At 41.6% G+C, this 23,057-nt stretch overlaps 1 protein-coding gene across 6 annotated transcripts in view; it reads left to right on the top strand.

Moving 5' to 3' along the window:
* The window catches only part of ATP11B (ATPase phospholipid transporting 11B (putative)), a 110,306-nt gene that overhangs the window by 60,812 nt on the left and 26,437 nt on the right, over positions 1 to 23,057 (top strand). For all 6 annotated transcript variants that reach the window (XM_083177656.1, XM_083177654.1, XM_083177653.1 and 3 more), the window contains exons 13-25: positions 3,569 to 3,727; positions 6,090 to 6,265; positions 7,047 to 7,115; positions 7,334 to 7,407; positions 7,485 to 7,588; positions 8,180 to 8,361; positions 12,564 to 12,767; positions 13,706 to 13,859; positions 14,256 to 14,358; positions 14,463 to 14,608; positions 15,273 to 15,332; positions 16,118 to 16,245; positions 19,694 to 19,832. In XM_083177656.1, coding sequence (XP_083033782.1) covers positions 3,569 to 3,727; positions 6,090 to 6,265; positions 7,047 to 7,115; positions 7,334 to 7,407; positions 7,485 to 7,588; positions 8,180 to 8,361; positions 12,564 to 12,767; positions 13,706 to 13,859; positions 14,256 to 14,358; positions 14,463 to 14,608; positions 15,273 to 15,332; positions 16,118 to 16,245; positions 19,694 to 19,832 — 1,698 coding nt within the window. The remainder of the gene's footprint in view (positions 1 to 3,568; positions 3,728 to 6,089; positions 6,266 to 7,046; positions 7,116 to 7,333; positions 7,408 to 7,484; positions 7,589 to 8,179; positions 8,362 to 12,563; positions 12,768 to 13,705; positions 13,860 to 14,255; positions 14,359 to 14,462; positions 14,609 to 15,272; positions 15,333 to 16,117; positions 16,246 to 19,693; positions 19,833 to 23,057) is intronic.

Raw genomic sequence — 23,057 nt, 5'->3', positions numbered from 1 at the left:
ACCTGGTCAAGAACTACTGGAAACATTTGACCTATGTAATTACCAACCGAGGTTATATTACAAAGTATCGAGTTTAACTGTTTTGATTGTCCAAATATTTATTTTCTGCAAGAATATACAAATTGTTTAAAAATCATACAATGTGATTTCTGATTTTTATTTTCCACATTCTGTCTCTCACAGCTGAAGTGTTCCTATGATGGTCAACTTGCACAATCTGTGGCTGTGTATGTATGTATATATGTGTGTGTATATATATATATATTTATATATATATGCCTTTTCCTCCACTTTTCAAAAAATCTGGTGCATTATGCCTTGCTTGTTGTTTGATGCTGCTTAGTTCATCAGATGTGTTATTACCTTTTTATAAGCGTCTCTAGTCCTGGTTCCACTATTGATGTTTTGCTTATGTAATACTCCATGAATCAACTTGATTTTCTATTCATTTACAAGCCTGCCACCTTCTAGCCTCCGCACTGTCAGAAAGAATAAAATGTAATAGTATTGGCCCCAGGAGCAGGAACATCTTACACTGTTGGTAACATTTATTGCTGATGTTACAGACAGATTCAGCTTGTCGTCATTTTCTCAATTCAGGTTTCTTCCTTTTCTGCGCCATGCATTTCCTGGTTTGTCACCTTCCTTTTCTCTTACAAATATGTATTTGTGCCAATATAAATAAAATCGTGGATAGAGCTAGCATGAGCTAAACTTTACAGAGGTTTCTTCTAAAGCTACATGTGCACAATTCTTATTGATCAACATGATCTGCTACTTTGCTATACATTTGGTGATACTATGGCAGGTATTCAATGCTGTTTGCGAGTGGTGACAGTGAGCAGGGCTTCCTGCTCGCTGTCACCACTCACCCTGACAGTATTCAACACACCCTCCGCATACGCCATTTCCCCCTCGCTCCGTTTTTTGAGCGAGGGAGAATTGGCGTATGCGGCTCAAGAAGCAGCAAGACTCGCGACTAAAAACAGTGAGTTTTCTGCAGTAGCCGCGGGTCTCGCTGTTTTGGGGAATTCTCGCCGTCCTGTAACGGCGAGGATTTCCCCAGACCAATGAATAGAGCGAGCGGCCGGTGCGGGGGTTAAACAGCGAGGATCGCTGGTTTTCTGCAATCCTCGCTGTTTAACCCCCTCGCCGCCCGCTCGCTGCAGCATTGAATACCCCCCTATGATTATCTTTGTCAGAATACCCATACCTTCACATTCATTTGTAGTTGATGGTTAGGACAATGACGACTCAGATTTGAGGACTTTGCTGGTTGAGAGGATTATCTTTATATGAAATGGTGTAGAAACTTAAGGGGATATTCAATCTCCGGCGAGCACCTCCCATCGGGGAGATGCCCGCCGGGCCCTATTCAATGCTGTCTTCCCCGACAGCATTGAGCAGGGTATCTCGGCAGAACGAGCCCGACATCACAAGCCGTCGGGCTCGTTCTGCCGAGAACAGCCGGGAAGTGACGAGCTGCCGGCTGCAGCTCGCCTCTTCCCGGCCGCAACTCGCGGCCACGCCCCCTTTTCGCTCCCCGGCAGGCGGGACATTGCATCCCGCGTGTGTGTTCTCGGTCGAGCTGACCGAGAACGGGACTGGGTCACGGCGGTCGAGCAAGCTCGACTGCCGTGACCCTGACATTGAATACCCCCCTTAGTGGTTTAACCACCAAATTTTAAAACCCTGTTCATTTGTAGGTTTGCTGTCAGAAAGAAGAAGCATAAAATAGTGTCTGTACATTTCACTGACTTAACTGCATTTATAAATACTTTTTATTTTGAACAGCTGGGAGACTCTTGCATTGTTTTATTTAAAATCTGATTCCTATCCATAATTATTTATTTATTAATTAACAGTTTCTTATATAGCGCACGCATATTCTGCAGCGCTTTACAGAGAATATTTGAACATTCACATCAGTCTCTGCCCCAGTGGAGCTTACAATCTATATTCCCTACCACATGTACATGCACACACAGACATTCTAGGGTTAATTTGTTGGGAGCCAATTAGCCTACCAGTATCTATTTTTTTAATGTGGGAGGAAACCGGAGTATCCAGAGGAAACCCACACAAGTACAGGGAGAATATACAAACTCTGCACAGTTAAGGCCATGGTGGGAATCAAACCCATGACGTCAGTGCTGTGAGGCAGTAATCCTAACCATTACACCATCCATACTGTAGCCTCATAATGAAGCCAGAGCAGATAGGAGATATGAGAGTTGGGGTAAACTATTTTTTTGTATCAACAGTAGCTCTGTCTGACCAGTTTTGGCAGCTGCTTGGACTAACAGAGTGGTGGAAAAGTGCACAAGAACACCTGTTGGAAGCTTTACAATCAGGCGTACTTTAGGCAGATATATTACTTTTGCTAGGTCAGCCTATAAAAGCCTAAAACTAATTTGGACAGACCAGTATGGCTATTATGCCATCTGAAGATGCCTCTTCAGACTATATATCGGATGCAAAATGTCTCCTGTATATAATGCACTACGCCATGTAGGTGGTTAAAATTATTTTATGGAAAATGATCTTTTTGCTAGCTGTTGCTTCAGATGGAGGGATCTGAGAGATGATGGCAATGTCTGGTTTCCTTAATTCATTTTCCATTAGGATAAGGTGATTTTGTGTGCTAAATCTTTCTACATAAAGTAATATCAATATCTTCACATAATTGCAGGTTAGAGTAAGGTTCTATGCACCACTGTTACTGAGAATGTCCTTCTCTGAGGTCTTCTTTTTGGAAATCCTCAAAGAGTAGTGAACCTGACGTAACTGATTTTTCTCTATATCAGTGGTTCTCAACCTCGGTCCTCAGGACCCCCGCACGATTTCCAGGTCACTCATTATTCACTGACACATTTTAAAAGATCACAGGTGGAGCTAATTATTTCACCTGTGATTCTTTGTGGAGACCTGGAAAACTTGCACTGTTTGGGGGTCTTGAGGACCGAGGGTGAGAACTACTGCTCTAGATCCATTTGGGGCAGGGCTCTGTGTTCCCAACCTTTTTTTTTTGTTGGTCGTTTTGAATGTTTATGGCCTTGCTTAACTTTAATTGAGAACCTATTGGCTAAGTAGATTAAGTGGGATGTAGTGGGGATTAGTCTAGTTTCTAAACAAATTCAGTCTGGCGATGTGTTCACTTTAAAAACAGGCTTCCTCTACACCCCAAGGTAACACTGGGGCAGATGTATTAAGCCTTAACAAGAGATAAATGCAAGGGTGATAAGCAGAGATAAACATCCAGCCAATCAGCTCCTTGCTGACTTTTTTCATACACAGCCTGTAACATGGCAGTTAGCAGGTGATTGGCTGGATGTTTATCTCTCCTTATCACCCTTGGATTTATATTTTGTTAAAGCTTAATACATCTGCCCCAGTGTCCCTTAGATGGGTTCTGAAATTTATTTAGTATCAAGTGCCCTTATTACCGTTTTCTATGTGCTTTTTTGTTTTCTTGTTCTCCTTTAAAACAACAGAAGGATCTTTCTCTGACCGGATTAACAGGGCAACTTTTCTGATGACTTTATTTTCTAACCATTCCTTCTCACAGGTAGAGTATCTATTTACAGACAAAACTGGCACACTGACTGAAAATGAGATGCAGTTTAGAGAATGTTCAGTAAATGGCATTAAATACCAAGAGATCAACGGAAAACTTGTGCCAGAAGGAGTGACTCTGGATTTCCCCGATGGCTCCCCTACAAGCTTGGTAAGACTAGGATTTCTCATACATGTTCTGTGTTGCAAACTCTAAAATAGGCTCTTTGTCAGTGTACATAATACCGGTAACATTCAAAATGGAATATGTTCAACTGTTCTGTACTACAAAATCAGATTTCTGGTCTATAGAGTTTGCTTCATACCAAATGAGCTACTATTTCACTACATTCCAATACCAATGTACAGAAATAAAGCATACAGATGGAGCCACATTCATTAGTGCGACTCTCGGCGCCCTTAACCAGTCACGGCGCTAGTGAGGCACGCATGTGTGAGACACTCTTGCACCCTTTTGTGGCAATAGACGCGCGAGCGTGTGAGATGCTTGTGCGTCCCTGTCCCAGGGATTGGCACACCGACACTGATCATCTCGGCTCGCTGGTGCTACATATGAGCGTGGCTACATCTGTAAGTGTTACAGTTTGAATTAGACTTGAAAATGATCAGTCTTTTGTTGTATTTTATTAAGATAAAATCTGGTTTCATATGTTTCAATGTGTATGCTGGTATGGAAGATGCTTTTATACCAGTCACACATTTAGTCTTGTGTTCTGATTGCTTACTGTGATGTACTTCACCTTTTTGCACAACTGCACAATATCCCCACATTTATATGTTTTGCTTTGGAAGTCCTGAATGTCCAGATTTATATCTGCTTTCTTGGTTTTGATCTCAATAGTGTAGTCCAGGGGTAGCCAACCGGTCAGAGGTAAAGAGCCGAAAAATATCGTCGGTCAAGCCAAAGAGCCAACATCATACGCACGCCAAAAAGGGGCGTGATCGGGGAGTGGTCAGGGGCGTGGTCATATGACACAAGGGGAGTGGCCACATGACAAAACTTTATGCCCCCCACAGTGCTAAACATCATATGCCCCCCACAGTGCCACACATCATATGCCCCCCACAGTGCCAAACATCATATGCCCCCACAGTTAAGAAGCTGGGCCCTCCAGCACAGGTGTTTCCCACAGTGCAACACCTATGCTGGAGGGCCCAGCTTCCTAACTAAAGAGCCCACCTAGAAGGCCAGGAGGGCCCAACAAACAAATGAGCCACGAGCTAAGAGGGCCCGACTAATGCGCCCACAGGCCGGAAGGGCCTGAATGTGCCCACGGGCCTAGTGCCCGACACCCGGTGGTCTAGGGTGGATGGGGGGTCGGAGGCCAAAGGCCCCTACCTGGTGTTGGGAGAGGCCGCTGGGGGGTGCTTCGTCAGCTCTTTTGCTTCCCACCTCCGCTGGCTCTCCGGGAGCCATCTTCTTTCTTTCTTACAGAAGGCGCCGGAGATCTTCTGTCTTGATCCTGGAGTCTTCTGGCCTCTTCAGCGACGCCGGAACTCTTCTCCCCGCCGCCGTCTTCTGCGCCGTCTTCAGGAGCGCTCCGCCGGCGTGGAGATGACTTTTCGCCCTCCCGCAGGCGTCTGATGTCAGTCGAAAACGGCGCGGCAAGCGCTCATTGGCTCGCCGCGGCCGTTTCCTATTGGCCGCCGATGCTGCGTTTTGAATTGGCAGCCGAATTGGTGCCAAATTCAAAACCCCGCTTCGCCGATGTGACGGGAGCCGCACATTACAGCGTGGCGAGCCGCGGGTTGGCCACCGCTGGTGTAGTCATTTAGATGTGTTTCCCGGTGGATGGTATAGGAATCCAGGTAAAATTCCATTATTCGCATCCCAACAACACCCAGTGAGTTCTAACACCCGAGCAGTCCCCTTCCTCAGTCTAACACACCCTTGCACCCCCCCCCAGCCAAGTAGGTGCCTACAGTCATCCTGACCCTAGCCCCAACTCTAGTACTTACCGCCTGCATTCTGACCATGGTGATGGCAGTGTCGGCAATCGCTGAGAATCCTATAGACCAGGGGTTCCCAATCTTTTTTGAATCACGGCACCCTAGAGTATCAGAATTTTTTCATGGCACCCCTAGGCCAAAAAAATTACATTTAGATTGGGTTTATATGCAATTCTTAGGGTCAGTTATGTGGTAAAGGGCAGGATTTGCTTCTGTTTGTACACATTTTATGATTGGCAGCCACCAGCACTGGTTTTGCTCATTAATAACTAACCATTAAAAATTTGAGTTGGTCCTGGACCACCAACCCAGGGCACCCCTGCATGTGTCCCGAGGCACCCCAGGGAGCCACGGCACACAGTTTGGGAACCACTGCTATAGACAGACAGTAATGTGGACGGGTTGCTTGTGGTTTTTTTTCCATATTTCGTTTGAGGGTGTTTAATGACCCGGCATTGTGAAAAAAGGTTCATCTTATAATAGTCCAATGGTCACTTCAGTATTTCAAATACAGTACATTCAATTTTAAAGAGTATTTAAAAATATTTCTAACCTTTTAACAGACTGGGGAAGAAGAGCTTTTCTTGAAAGCAGTTTCCCTCTGCCACACAGTTCAAATAAGTTATGATCAACCAGATGGCATTGGTGATGGTCTGCGATACTCAAATGGGATATCCTCTCAGTTGGAATACTATGCATCCTCACCTGATGAAAAAGCCTTAGTTGAAGCCTCCAGAAGGTAAGCATACATATATGGTCTTCCCCACAAACATGAAAACTGGTGCACTGCTGTCTTCTGACCACCTTCCTAGTAGAATATTTCTCACTGCAGAAGTGTTTCCAAAAACTTTTTAGAATGCTGCAAGTGTGTAGGACTTATTCTAGCCAATATACTGGACACGTTTTTTTTCCTAGTTACATGCAAATGCCTTTTCCAAGGGTAGTATGGTTTTGCCATGCCTCACTGTACTGAGGTCTTGGATGGATTCCCACCAAGACCCTACACTGCATGGAGTCTGTGTGTTCTTCCCATGTTAAAGATGGTTAAGATAATAATAAAATAAAATTAAAATGTACAGTGTTTCACAAGACAATGCCACTGGTTTAGCTCCTTTATTTTTTATCTTATACTGGATTTTAATCAAATGGAATTTAATATGATGAACAGTGTCACAAAGCTTAAGATGTAAAACAAATTTCAAACCTACTGTACAACTGCTGACTACTTAATAGGGAAATTTAGTATTATGGGTGCTATAAAAAACACTAAAACTTCAAGAGTGTAGGGTCAGTACTAGAGTGGTTTAATCAGAGATTTGTGCCTACACATCTCTAGGAAGAACATGATTATTAACCAGCACTTGGCTGAAGCCAGGAAAAAAAAGTTAATTTTTTTTAAGCCAGGCACTGTAAATTGAGCTTGGTTAATGTAACACCCATGTCGTGTTTTTTTTTTTGTTTTTTTATGTATACATATTCTGTTAATTTTGTATTTGACTTTCAATGTGTTTTTCTTTTAGAATGGGCGTGGCCTTTTCTGGAATCAGTGGAGAAATTATGGAAATCAAAATACTTGGGAAAATGGAGAGGTAGCAATGTTTTTTATTTTATTTACAACTATAACTGTGTCCAAATATTAAATGAAATGAATTAACATTAAACTAATCCTGTATTACTATATATTAACAGCCAATCTGGCTTGTGGTCTGGACTATTTAATTTGAATTTGTTTTTATGACAAGCTATGATAGGACATTGATGGTGAATGAAGCTTGTCTCAGCCTAGCCTACACTTATGTATTTAAAGGTACAAACTTCTTCATGTTCTGGAGTTTGATGCAAATCGTCGTCGGATGAGTGTCATTGTGCAGGGTCCTTCAGGTAAGGTGATAATCTTGATGTCTTACCTAAAGTTATTTGTTCTCACTTCTATAATCGACTGAACTCTATATTTCTAGGAGACAAGATACTTTTCACCAAAGGAGCAGATTCTGCTATACTTCCAAATGCCAGAAGTGGGGAAATAGATAGAACAAGGCTGCATGTAGATGAATTTGCCATGGTAAGTATATTATTGTTGATCTAGCCTTTCTATTCTTATCATGGATATATCGGCATAGGCTAAGAAACTGGTTCCAAGTCTCCATTACATTGTTTCTTTTGCAGTAGTGGTATAATTCACAGACAGTCGGGATTCTGACGGTCGTTTCTCTGATATTGGAATCCCGACGGTCAGTAGCCCGACATTCGGAATCCTGACACAAATAGGCTATTTTCTCTCCTGGGGGGTCTACGACCCCCATAGAGGGAGAATAGAATAGGTGGCGAGTGCAACCATCCTGCAAGGGGCTTGAATGCGCTCACCCCCTGTTGGGCTCCTGACCGTCGGGATTCTGATGTCGGAGAAACAACAGTCAGAATCCCAGCTGTCGGTAACTTAATATCATATCCTAATTCTCCATCATACTATCATCTGCTTGTGTTTTATATCGTACTTCTGTCTGATACAAAATAAAATGAATATGTTTATAAGTAAGTGTATAGTGTCACATATTATTCTCACTGTTTACTGTGTATTTGTTCATGTGGAGCATTGTTATTCAACAGAGACCATAATAATACTCCATGTTATTTCATCTTATTACTCCACTAGAAAGGGCTGCGGACATTGTGTATGGCCTATAGGAAATTCTCAGCAGAAGAGTACTTAGAAATTGATCAGCGACTGCATGAAGCCCGGACTGCATTACAGCACAGGGAAGAGCGTCTGGCTGATACTTTTAATATGATTGAGAAAGAGCTGGAGCTGCTGGGAGCAACTGCCGTTGAAGACAAGTAAAAACCATGCAAAGTATTTTCCTGATGCCTGAGTATACAGCTACGCTAATTCTGGCTCAAAGCTTTCCATACATTACCGCAATACCACCTTCTGTAAACATTACTGCAACTTGGAAACGCTTGTGTTTCTTACTCCGTGTTACTAAGGTGCCCATACACTATGCGATTTCTCTCCTTGGAGAAGTCAAATCCAATCCCCCTTCAGCCACCTGGTATGCTCTCATGGATATTGGGATTGCATATGATACTTCTGCATTCGATTCCTTCTCTGAGGGGGTACGACCTGGAGATTTTACTCGCAGCATGTATGATCTCCAGCTCCGATCCAATCCGTGCGGGACCGTGCATCGGATTGGATGTCACACACATGCTCTTTGGGCCAATTTCACTCAATTTCTCATCCCAATCTGTCAGAATCAGGTGAAATTGGGCCCAAATCAATCGTATAGTGCAGTGGTTGCTAACCTTGCCACTCCCGCTGTTGTTGAACTACACATCCCAGCATGCCCTGCATCAATTTTAACATCGCCATATAGTAAAATTGATGCAGGGCATGCCGGGATGTGTAGTTAAACAAAAGCTGGAGTGTCAAGGTTAGTCATCACTGGTATAGTGTATGGGGGCCTTTAGTGTATTTAGGTGTAATAATCTATACTAATAACATTTCCTAGAAATAGCATCGACATTACACACACATGTTGTTCTAGCTTCTCCCAATCTATACTCCCCATCAGATTTACACTCTAGTGCAGTGATGGCTAACCTTGACACGCCAGCTGTTGTTGAACTACACATCCCAGCATGCCCTGCTACAGTTTTATTATTTGGCCATGCTTGAACTGATGCAGGGCATGCTGGGATGTGTAGTTCTAACCAGAGTAGAAAGAAGTGTGAGGCCCAGATGAATAACCGCAAGACAACAAGTACATTAGAGACTCTGGTCTATTTGAGAATGTTTTCTGAAGGGAGTAGTACACACCATTTTAGGAAATGTTCACTTTCTTGAAAATGTCTTGCACAGAATTGCCTTAATTTTGAAGAATAAGAATAGACTGTTGAGTTTCACATGAAAGTTCTCTCTTTCTGGCCATTTTGAGGGTATAATCGGTCCCACAAATGTGATGGCAAACAAGATGAGGTGCTCAAAAAACCCTTCACCAGCGCATACCTTATGGGTGTTACTTCCCTGTTTAATTGCTATCAGGAAGAATTACTTCTGAGGTCCATCCACATCATAAATCCATATGTAAAAGCAGATACATATCATAGCGTATTACAGTTTTAATGAAGAGTAAAATATCCCTATTACAATCAGTGTCTTAAACATAATAATATCCAATCACAGTTTAAAAAACAAGTGCACACAAAAACTGAGAAGTAACCCCTGTGTGAGGGGCAGCTGTAAGGCTTTTTACCGCAGATGTTGGAACTGCCTAATGAAAGAACTGTTCAGATGCGCTTGTTGGAATCACACCGAACAGCAGCCCGGGCAGGCCGCAATCTGGTACGATTCCAAACAGGTAAAATGGCTCACAGGTGTCACCACAGGCAGGGGAATGCTGACGCGTTTCAACCAGTAACTGTTCTAGTTCAAGGCTCCTTCCATGTGTGTGTGCATCCTAATCTAAAGTGTAATTTTCTACCTACAGGCCGGTCACCCACCCCACAGCAGACAGCTCTCCCGTAAGTATATGGCATCTCCGTGGAGACCATCTCAGTCCGGGGGTTCAGGGCACACTTTCTGTGCACGTCCAGGCATTTGCATGTTACCGCGTCGCGTAGGCGATGCATATCAACTTCACTGGTACTATATCCGGAAGTTTATGTGTATAGATACTTCACTGGTTATGTGTCCGGAAATGTATATACCATAGTGATGCGCATCACTATGGTTACAGAAGAAACTGGCGTTCTGGTATATAAATTTACGGACACATGACCAGTGACTTATCTATACACATGAACTTCCGGATATAGTACCAGTGAAGTTGATATGCGTCGCCTAGGTGACGCGGTAACATGCAAATGCCTGGACGTGCCCAGGAAGTATGTCCTGAACCCCCGGACTAAGACAGTCTCCACGGAGATGCCATATACTTCCGGGAGAGCTGTCTGCTGTGGGGCGGGGACAATGACCGGCCTGTAGGTAGAAAATGATGCTTTAGATTAGGATGCACACACACACACGGAAGGAGCCTTGAAATAGATCAGTTACTGGTTGAAACGCGTTGGCGTTCACCTTCCTGTGGTGACACCTGTGAGCCGTTTTACCTGTTTTTAATCGTACCAGATTGCGGGCTGCTGCTCTGTGCGATCCCAACAAGCGCATCTGAACAGTTCTTTCATTAGGCAGTTCCAACATCTGCGGTAAAAAGCCTTACAGCTGCCCCTCACAAAGGGGTTACTTCTCAGTTTTTGTGTGCACTTGTTTTTTAAACTGAGATTGGATATTATTATGTTTTAGACACTGATTGTGATAGGGATATTTCACTCTTCATTAAAACTGTAATACGCTATGATATGTATCTGCTTTTACATATGGATTTTTTGATGTGGATGGACCTCTAAACATCTTTACTATGGAAACCATTTCAAAAGTTTCTCAGAAGTAATCCTTCTTGATAGCAATTAAACAGGGAAGTAACACCCATAAGGTATGCGCTGGTGAAGGGTTTTTTGAGCACCTCATCTAGGCCCTTATTCTGGTTGGTGCGGTAATATCCGCGTGCGTTCGTGCCGCCGATGTTTTGTGTCTGCGCATGTGCAGAGGCGTCTCTGCGCATGTGCGAGCGGGGCGTACGGCCAAATCCCGCATGAAATGGGAACACTCCGAACAGGGGGTGGAGAGGGGCGTGAAGGGCTATTTGGGCTCATTACCATATGCATACGCCCCGCGTTTCATGGGCGTTCCCATGCAAACGCTGGGCGTACGTATGGTAATGCGGCCGTGACGCACGTGTAGGGGGCGGACATATGACATCGCCGGATGTCAGCTGCCCGCCCAGATCCCTGCTTTTGCACGGAAAAATGTCCGTGTGGTCTGAGGTTGCGGGAGCTGGTGGACCACTCGGTCCTGCATTCGATGGTCTGCGACCATCGAATGATGGGGGAGGTTCCCTGAGATGGAGGAGGCGTATTCCATGAAAAATACACGTGCGGTCCGTTCGGCCAGCTTCTTACCGTGTACGGACGGAGTTGGCGATCCGTATGGAAGGCGGGGTTTTGCACGCACTGGTCCTGGCCGCATATTCGGATCCGGCCGCACCGATCAGAATAAGGGCCCTAGTTTGGTAATACTTATTCTGAGAGTGTTTGAGAACACTGTCTGCTTGAAAACCCACCCCAGCAGCTGTATCTACGCAGAATCAAGATTTCCCCACCTTTTTCCCTCCAAAAATGTGATGCTCCAGATACTCCACTAGCTCAAAGAAAAGACAGTTTTATAGCTTCTCTAACGAGCAAACCCATTTTCAGCTGTTCTAACATTATTGGACAAGGGTTTTCTAATCATCCACTAGTCTGCTAATGCGATAAGCAAACACAATATTCCATTTGAACACTGGAATGATGGTTGCTGGAAATGGGCCTCTATACACCTATGTAAATATTCCTTTAAAAACCAGACATTTGCAGCTAGTATAGTCATTTGCCACATTAACAATTTATACAGTGTATTTATGATTAATGTTATCTTTATTGGAGAAAAGAAAAAGTGTTTTTTTTTTGTTTGTTTTTTTTAAAAAGGACATTTGTAAGTGACCCCAAACTTTCAAAATAGAATCCTAACACACCACGTCACAATGCATTACTGACACATTGTGTAACATGAAAGCTGACTCCGGACTGACTGGCTTGCAGCAGTCTTCCAGGTTCTGTCTTTTTTTCCACACTGTACATCACTGCACGATGCTTACTTAATGATATTGAGTAATGGAAAATTCATTTCTAATAGCATAGTGTTCCCCATCATTATTTAATTGCCAAATTAGCTTAAAATTAAAAGCAAGAATGTGTTTGTCGATCAGTTATGGAAATCTACTTTGTGTATAGTTGTAAATAGACATTACCTGCACCCACTGACCTAAAATATAGAAGACCTCTATGGTATATTTGTGCGCCAATTACCTCATTACATCTTTTATTTATTATAGTCTTGTAATGATTTTTTCTTTTTCATTGCCTGTGTTTGTGTGTGTTAGACTTCAGGACAAGGTCCAGGAGACGATTGAGGCACTCCAGGTTGCTGGAATAAAAATCTGGGTTCTTACAGGAGACAAACACGAGACTGCTGTCAGTGTCAGCTTATCTTGTGGACATTTCCACAGAACTATGAATATTCTTGAACTTGTACAGCAAAAGTCAGACCATGAATGTGCTGAGCAGCTGATGCAGCTTGCTAGACGGTAAGCAAACAGCATGTGGGATACAATATATCATTGTCTACGCACTTGATTCTTCCTTTTACTAATACAATTGTGTAATAGTAGCAACATGTCTTCTTCTAGAGTTATGCAAATGGGGGTTTGACCCTGAAAGCGCTTCCAATTTTTGCAAGCGACTACCTCCACAAAATCTCCCCTGCTAGTGGGAGATGAAGACAGAAACCAGAAAGTGAAATGTGGAGGGCGCTACTGAGATTTCCACCACCTTGTCAAGTGCTCAAATTAGGCAGATAGACAATTTACCATTATTAATGACAATTTATTAAAAATATAGAGGCACTAGAGGACTCACACGGATCTTACCCTATTCTGGTGCTATATCCTCCACCTCTTCAGAAGTGCCCTGCCTCTTTTATAAGGGCCTTCAAATAAAAGGTTCTACGTCATCGGATTTCTCCGATTATTTTAAATCAAAGAAAGTCTGATATTGGTCTTAGACCTTAGCATACCGCCCATTCTTGTGTACCCCTGAAGAAGTCTCTTCGGAGACGAAACGCGTTGGGTCTATCATATGCGGTTCCAAAGATCAAAAAAAAAAAAAAAATTATCAATATTTTATCTATATTTTTAATATATTGTCATTAATAATGGTAAATTGTCTATCTGCCTAATTTGAGCACTTGACAAGGTGGTGGAAATCTCAGTAGCGCCCTTCTTCTAGAGTTGTTTATATTAAACGCCATGTTAGACTATTATAATTTCTGTCTTTTTGTGTTCTTCCTGTACGGTTTGTTTATCTTTGAACACACTCACAATAAAAATGTAAGAAAATATGAACCTGTTTTTTTTTTTTTTTTTTCTCCTGCCTTCATATACTAGTCGGGTAATGTCTTAATTTTAGGTGCGCACTTAATGTATTTTTCTTGTATTGTGACACACAAATATGTTGTCTTGTGTAGGCTGCAAGATGATCATGTGATTCAGCATGGGCTGGTTGTGGATGGAGCCAGCCTTTCTCTAGCTCTCAGGGGTCATGAAAAGCTTTTCATGGATGTGTGTAAAAGCTGCGCAGCCGTGCTGTGTTGTCGAATGGCACCATTACAAAAAGCAAAGGTATGAAGGCAGACAATTGTGAAGAGATTGCTGCGATGGGATCTTGTCAGCTGTGCCCCATGTTGTGTCTATTTTGAGGTCCAAAAGTCTACCACACTTGTACAGTTTAACCGAACCATACTTTTTTTTTTTTTAGTCTGTAGCGGCTGAAACAGGGCTGTACAATGCTGTAGTGTATGATTTTTATAGTAGTGCTGTGGGGACATGTACTCTTGCATTACTTATAAGTGACAGGCAGATCCCTCCATCCTGGCTGCACCCACAGCGACAGCCGCCAGTATCATAGGCGGGTCAGCGCTGACTCATCTCATGTCTAGCTGTGACCATGCTCAATTTATCCATGGTCATGCCCACTCTGCCTGTGACCACACTTCTTATACCTTTTTTTTTTTCCAGGTGGTGAGATTAATAAAAATTTCTCCAGAAAAACCCATCACGCTTGCCATTGGCGATGGGGCAAATGATGTAAGCATGATACAAGAAGCTCATGTAGGCATAGGTGAGTTGTGGTTTGTTTTGTTTGCACTGTTTATCTTCTTAGGAATATTTGGAAGTTATTTCTCACTCCTGTTCTGTTTCCCTCTGGTATTATTATTTTTTTAGGAATCATGGGAAAAGAAGGGAGACAAGCTGTGAGGAACAGCGACTATGCAATTGCGAGGTTTAAATTCCTCTCAAAACTGCTTTTGGTGCATGGTCACTATTACTACATTAGAATAGCTACTCTTGTACAGTACTTTTTTTATAAGGTATGTCTATAGTTTCATTTTTAATTGACTTATTTAATATGTTTTAGTATAATAAGTAACAAATGAAAAATGTGTTTATAATTGTGCAACAAAAAGCAGACAGTGGTGTGGAACTTAAATAACTATATCCTAAATAGAGGTAATTTAAAATGAATAAGAATTCTGCATAATTTATTTTCTTCTGTCCGCTAAAGCTGAGGTTCTCTTAAAGTTACCAGCAGATGGGCAAGGGTTCTTCTTGTAATATGAAGGGTTACAGCAAAAAATACCTTTTTTTTGTGTCCTATCAAACAAAGCTCTTCAGAAAGTCCTAGAGGAAGTGGGTGATGAGAAGAGATAAGACGGAAGGAAAAATTTCACAATCTTAAGGCCAGATTTGAGCAGATGCTGGGCATCACCATAGCAATAAGCATGCCCATTTTAAACCTAGAAGATCTGTCATTAGCTGGGTACCTAGACAGATTTTGCCTGCTTGAGGAACTATTAATTCAACTGAAAGGCATAATGGGGCGCAAAAGCTCTCCAGTGTTTATGTTGCTAGAAGATAATGTCTCTGTAGTTGCTCTACACAATGTATAGCAGCATTTGCTCGAACAGTTTAAAAATATACCTACGTAATTTTATATTCAAATTTTTAATATTGTCCTTTTTGTTTCTCTTACAGAATGTGTGTTTTATCACACCGCAATTTTTGTATCAATTCATTTGTTTATTTTCACAACAAGTAAGTTTAACATGATATCTTTTTCAGTTATTATTATTACACACTTTTCACCTTTACTACTTAAGGCGGTATTCAATGCGGGGGTTGAGGGGGGGGTTGTACGGCGTTTTTGCCGTCCAGCCCCCTTGCCGGATGCTCCACGTATTCTATGTTCATGGGGAAATCCTTGCTCTCAGGGCGGTGAGGGTTCCCCGGGAATAGCGAGGTTCGCCGCAAATGCAGGGAGCCCACTGCAGTCAGAAATCTCAGCACACATCTATTCAATATGGCCATTTTCGACCTCTTTGAAGCCCTGCAGATTCCACTTTTTGAAATGTCTAATCTGCGTTGTCAATAATGGCCTCGATTTGACAGTCCAGCAGCCATTTTTTGACACAATCCACATGGACTCCGCAATCCACGTGTATTCCGACTGGCGGAATGTTTCTATCAGTCGGAGATGGAATTCAGACTGTTGAATGATCTTTGAGTTGTCCAATATTCTAACAGTCGGAACATTGAATAGCCATCTAGTATGTAATTTGTAACTATCTTGTATAAGCCGTCTGTTTACAATTGCTTGAATTTATATGGCAATTCAATTCGGTCTTCTGAAATGACCAGTAAACTGCAGTCTTTGCAAATACATTTAATTTGAAAGCTGCTGTATCACAACTGTTCTCGATTCCTGTTTTTAAATGTATGTATGCATGCATGCTGCCGTTGATGCTTAAATACTGCTGAAATCTATATACACGGCATTTGTTTTGTCACTGAAACTGAATCCTGTTCTGTTTGTTTTTCAGACACTGTATGACAGTGTGTACCTGACTTTGTACAATATTTGTTTCACTTCCTTGCCTGTCCTGATGTACAGTCTGTTTGAGCAACATGTGCATCCACATGTGTTACACACCAAACCTAGTCTCTATAGGTCAGTATTATGTTGTTTCTAAACAAGGTATTTTATTTCCTTTCCCAGTTTTATGTTACATACAGATTTGTTACTGGTCAATGTTTGGACTTTTTTTTTTCTGTATTGTAGGAATTATCAAATCTGTCAGCTCATTTTAAAAGCAAAGCAAGGTTGGCGTTTTCAACAAAACAGAGCTTGCCAAATTACATACATTTTCTTTAAAATTGCAATAATGCTACATTTCTAAGACAAAGGCTTGTTTCCCCTTTAAATAAATTGTTAATACTGTACAAGACTAGCAGGGCCTGTTGTGTGTTTTTTGCAGGGTTCCTAACATGTATTTATATGAAGGGTAAAAGTCAAAAGGGGTCTCCAATTTTGTGCAGCAATTTACCGCAGGTCGTTGTAACCCCGGGGGCTATCCAATAAGTCGCAGCTCACAGGCTAAACAAAAACCTTGAAATCTGCTCTGTTTCTGCAAAAACTAGGCTTCAAACCATAAAAATACACAGGTTTCATTGAACCTGTGTGTGTGTTTGTGATTTTTGTACAGGTGATCTAATAGGATACAATTAATAGCTAAGTAACCTTAAACAGGCTAGTAGTATATAGAGCGCAATCGCACAAGGTAATTTCAAGGATATTTAGTTATTTCCTAAAACATATATATGGTATGCTGACATTGTAAAATGAATTAAATTAAAAACCGACCATGTTTAAAATTCAGTAGCTGATTTGCACCTTGTAAACTATAATACAGTCTGATGGTATATAGATGGGTTCGAAAAGGCATATAATATGTATGGCAATGCTTTGGCTTGACCTCCTTTGAGATGATAACAAAGATATTCTCACCGCTTACAATAATTATTCTGGCCAATAATGTCACAGGATTAACCCCTTCCCGACATATGACGTATATATACGTCATATGTCGGTTGGGGGTGAATCAAGCCAGCTCACGGAGTGAGCTGGCTTGATAGAGAGCAGGTAATGGCTGTATATTACAGCCATGTCCCTGCTCTCACGGCCACGAGCGGCGAGTTCGCCGATCGCGGCCGTTTAACCCTTTAAGCACCGCGGGCAAAGCGCCCGCAGTGCTTAAATAGCTGATCGGAGGGGGGGCGCCCCCCTCCGGCGCCGATCGGGGCCCCCCGCAGCGCGATCGGAGGGTGCCGATCGGTTGCCATGGTAGCCAGGGGTCTAATGTAGACCCCTGTGCTGTCCGTGTATTCATACCTATTACATCCTGCCTCAGGCAGGATGTAATAGGAAGTGAAAAAAATCACTACGTTCAGCCATAGAGCTCTATGGCTGAACCTAGTACAGGCGATCGCGCCCCCTAGTGGTCAAGTACACTAGGGGGCCTTGTAGTAAAAGTAAAAAAAAAAAAAAAATAAAGTTTAAAAATAAAAAAAAAATAATAAAATATTAAAAGTTCAAATCACCCCCCTTTCCCCATTTCCCAAATAAAAATAAATAAATAATAAAAAAAATAAACATATTTGGTATCGCCGCGTTCCTAAAAGTCCGATCTATTAAAATATAACATTAGTTATCCCGCACGGTTAAAGGCGTAAACGGAAAATAATCCCCAACGCCAAAACTACGCTTTTTGGTCGCATCGCCTACCCAAAAAAAAATAGCTAAAAGAGATCAGAAAGTCGCCCATATCCCATAATGGTATTAATTAAAAAGTACACTTCAGCCCGCAAAAAATGAGCCCTCACCCAGGTCCGTAGGTGGAAAAATAAAAAAGTTATAAGCCGCAGAACATGGCGACGCGACGCAAATTCGAAAAACCGTAACATTTTCTATTTTTTTTTTTAGTGGTAAAATGTAACGAAAACTATATAAGTTTGGTATCACCGGAATCGTAACGACCCATAGAATAAAGATAACCCATCATTTTAAACGAACTATGAACTCCAAAAAAACCGTAACCAGCGCAAAATTGTGGAATTGCGTTTTTTTTTTTTTTTTACCCCACATTGAATTATTTCCTGATTCCCCAGAATATTATACGGTATAGTAAATGGTACCATTAGAAAGTACAACTTGTCCCGCAAAAAAAAAGCCCTCATGTGTCTATATAGCCGGAAAATTAAAAAAGTTACGCTTATTTGAACACAAGGAGGAAAAAAAAAAAAAAATTACCTTAAAAGGCAATGTCGGGAAGGGGTTAATGTCCAGCAGTTTCCTGGTAGGGTATACAAATGGGCAGAATTAGAGAAAATACCTGTAGATTGTTGTGCAGGCTCCAGCCTCCAAGATAGCAACTGGGACGCTTGATTTGAGGCTCCACATAGACCGATGTAGTGACCATTGTCAATTGTTGTACAAGGACTGTGAAATGCTTGTAAACAGCAGGCAGCTCAATGACTTTTAGGGAGAGCTGTAGTGGCAATGGAGCGGCTTAATACCCGAGACCGCGGCAATGCAGAAGAATGGATGAAATCACTACAGTAAAGGTGCCCACACACTAGAACGATTTTTGGGCCGATTTCCGATAAATCGGCCGATATTTCATCCGATGTTTACCGATAATCGGTCGAAAATCGGCCAATTTTGGTCCGATGCGCACTCTCGTGGATCTTTAGCTGAATCTTCTGATCTTACGTGCTGCACAAAAGATCAGAAGATTTAACAAAAGATCCATAGGAACGCACACGTGATCTTAAGAAAAATCTTTGGTAAAGCTGTGCCCTTGCCTGAAATCTTTTGTCTAGGACAGAAAAAAAGATTTCAAGGCTAATTTATGCGCACATCTTACGATCGCAGATCTTTCTAGTGTGTGAGCACCTTAACTCATTACCGGATACAGCGGTCAAATGAGAGCTGTAATAATGGCAGAACTGCAGCTCAATCACAGTTTTTATGGTCGTGTGGTATACACCTCTCCATACCTTGTAACCCAATTACTGTTATCTGGTGCTAATTTAGCTTTTTTGTAGGGAAATAGGCACACATTTTTCACTTTTTCATTTCCAGAAACAATTTTTTGCGATAAATCTGTTTTTGCTAAGTTTCAAATTGAATGTGAATTGCGGTAATGCGCATACCTGCAAAGAGCCTGGTTTTTTTTTTGTTTGTTTGTTTGTTTTTGTGGCAGAAAAGCTGTGAAAGCCATGCAAACAAGCAATTGCGTTACATTACCACAATGTTGCATCTAATTGAATTTGTCCTAAAGTAAGACAATAATAAGCAAAACATTTCTGACTTGTTCTGATCAGCTTAATAAGCCAAAGGGGTAAAAAGGTTAGCATTCCACTGAAATAACTAGCACATGTAGGATGGTTGCTTTTAATAGTCGCTGTATAAGGAAATCATTTGTAATATGTACTCAAGCACCTCTGTAAACATTGAGATGTTATTAAGCTCATTATAACATTTCAATGTCATTAAGCAATATTTGTGACTTTGAAAATTGATTTTGTTCTCTCCAAAATTTTATGCATTTCCACAGAGACATTAGCAAAAACGCGTTACTTGGTTTTAAGCCATTTCTTTACTGGACCCTTCTGGGCTTTGCTCATGCCTTCATCTTCTTTTTCGGGTCATACTTTTTGATGGGTGAAGATACATCTCTTCTTGGAAATGGCCAGGTATGTATTCTGTCCCCCATACCCTTGGGAGCCTTACCATAGTTTCAGAGTAATACACAAGCTTGAATAAACCACTGTATGTATTGTCCATTGTTATATTTCTGAAGCCACATAATGGGCAGTATTCAATGCTCCCGATTCACCGTATTCAATGTTCACTGTTCGTCGAAAGCGAACAGTGAATGCCGGCCAGTTCTCCGTTTCATGCTCGCTGCAATTCGCTGGTGAATTTCAATGGGGTTTTCACTGGGACTCGCCAAGAGTGTATTTTAAAAGATCACTTTCCAGTTCACCATAAAAAGATGTTGAATGCAAAACTGTGAATCATGGCGAAAATCATGCTGAAAGACGTTCTCCATCCTAGCATTGAATACACTCTTGGTTAAAATTCGCTGTCAGGGGCAGAGAGCCCCTGCAGCATTGAATAGGGTGAGAAGGAGGGCTGGCAGCAAATGCAGGATGGGTGGGTACAATCGCACAAGACTGTTTTAATGAAGACACTGAGTACATACAGGATTGGCCCCCTGTTTATAAATGTGAGACCGTTGTACTATGTACTAATCAGGGGTGTGCTACCATTGACAAATATCATATGTTACACAAGGAGGGAAAGAAAAAGATTTGTCGCGATATGGTCCACCAAAGAATGAACTGACGTCCTAAAATCGAACTTTTATTAGTTTAATACTAAAACAAGCGAAAGGTAAAACACAATTATACATACATGGGAAGGAAGGTACATATTAAAACATATTAAAACATGCACGTGCAAGTGTGCCTAGAGTAATAATTATGTTTTTAAGGTAAAGTCAGCCTTCAGAGACAAACGCTCTGTATTTCACTATATTTTTTGCAGGAAGCTGCTTAATGTAGTGGTTAAATACTCTGTATCCTCTGGCAGCAAATGCTCCAATCCTCCAAAACCCTGTGAATGTGCAGCGAATTCTAAACAGGATTCGCTGCACATCGCGTAATTTATCATTGAATACTGCCCAATGTATTTGCTATTAACATTTACCGTAGTTAATATTGGTAACTTCTGCTTATTTATTTCTATATTAAACTACATACGTTTACTTTGTATAACTTGAAGTTTAATGTTCTTTATCCAGAAATTTTAAGTCCCCACCTTCGGATTTAGATACATCATTGTATACGTCCAGGTTTTAACATACATGAATTATTGATTAGCATTGGTAGTTCTGGCAGAGTTAATTTTTCATTCTACAAAATACACTTTTGGGCTCAAATTATAAGCTGTTATTGCTGCATATAACGATATTCACCTTTGAGTTATCTAAGGGTGTTTTTAAGCTTATATGTTTGTTATGTTATACTTTGCTGGAAGATCTAGTAACACTTCATACTGCAAGTTACTTATTATATCCTGAAGGCTAGCTATGTAAATCTAGTAAAGATTATGGGTGGTATGCAATGTTCCGCCGCTATTCCCTATGGGGGGAAATAACGGCGGGTCCCTATTCAATGCGGTCTTTAACAACAGCATTGAAGAGTATTTACGGCAGAACAAGCCCAACTTTAGAAGCTGTCGGGCCCGTTCTGCCAATAATGGCTGTGGATTGTCGCAATTTTGGCCGCAGTTTAACAATCCATGACCGTTTACGCGGCAACACCCCCTTTTTGCCGATTTGCTGTCAGGCAAAACGTAAACGGGCCTGGATCACGGCTGTCGGGAGGGATCGACAGCCATGATCCGGTATTGCATACCTCCCCTATATAGCCACTAGAAATATGCACTGCATGGATGAAGTAGGAAACACTGCATGTACCAGCTCTTGCATTTTCTGCATCTGTTGAAATCTTTTTCCATCTTTTTAGTATGCTATCTTTACAGGGGATGTGTCCCTATTTATACTCAGAATTCTATATATGAAATTCAACATTTCTGTGAAATATTTGAAATATTTCCCATTAATACTTGGGAAAATGAAGTCCCTGTGTGGCAGAGGTTTGCTAAATGTAATGGGCTTTGTTGTCTGCCTGGCTAAATATCAAGAGCCTGTTAGTGCCATCTTCTATAGTGACACCTTAATACCCCTATCACACTGCCACAATTATACCGGGTTTTTGCATCTGATCACGCAGAAACTGGGATATTGGGCTAATTCAGTTCTGAATTCAGGACAAATTTGTTCTCAACATGGGCAAAAACATGTGCACTGCACGCGGGGCAGATGTAACATGCAGACAGAGATAGATTTTGGTGGGGTGTGTTCAAACTAAATCTAAATGAGTGTAAAAAAAAGCAGCCATTATTTACCCTGCACAGAAACAAAATAACTCTCACAAATGTAACATTTTCTGCACATGTTACATCTGCCCCACCTGCAGTGCACATGGTTTTTCCCATTTTGAGAACAAATTTGTCCAGGTATGAATTAGGCCCATTCTGAAGTGGGAAAGCACCCAGTTGAAATAAGCCAGGTAGCTTTGTAGTTGCACAAAGAAAGAAATACAGTGCTGATGCACACTCCACAATATTAAGCTCTGCTATCTAATATCCGATAGAGAGCAGACAAGAAGGGTAACCAGCACTGGTTTAGTTTCTCAAATAATTTGAAGCAAAATGACGGTTTCTTTCAAACAATAAAATGTAATAAGACAATAAAAAAACATACATATTAAAAAATATCCATATGAAAAAAATATGGGTAATGGGTGAGTATAAGAGCAATGTTGACCCTTGTGACACTATTCTGATACTCCTATATCCAGGATAAGTTAACTGGGAGGCGAGTCTCTATTATAAGCAGCGATATATTACCAGGTGGCCGGTTTCCAAAAAGAGAAATGATAGTAGCAGATGAATTTTGGTTGGTAGTCCCGGTATACCTGGGTGTAGAATGCTGCTGGTCCAATCCCGTATAATGATGGTATGTAGGATGACCAGGTAGAGGTGTTAAGTCCCGTATCCAGTATATGCTGTTATTTTGTAATCTTCCTGAGTAATTGGTGTCAAGGGTAGGTCAGTTCTCTAGGAAAGGTCTCCCAGCTTCATAGAGAAATTAAGCCAGTGCTGGTTACCCTTCTTGTTTCACATTTTTTGGGGACTGACAATCCCATAACCAGCCGAAGTTAGAAGCACACCTTAAATACTATATATTTTTCGATAGAGAGCAGGCTTGCACACAACCTGGCACCTGTTTAACATAGGAAGAGCTGGTCAGCTCGGCAGTGAATTCACCCCTCCGGCAAGAAGTCTGG

The sequence above is a fragment of the Crinia signifera genome, chromosome 3 (genome assembly GCF_055691185.1).
Source record: "Crinia signifera chromosome 3, ASM5569118v1, whole genome shotgun sequence".
In the NCBI taxonomy this organism is placed as follows: domain Eukaryota; kingdom Metazoa; phylum Chordata; class Amphibia; order Anura; family Myobatrachidae; genus Crinia; species Crinia signifera.
This window is presented reverse-complemented; position numbering and strand designations above follow the sequence as displayed.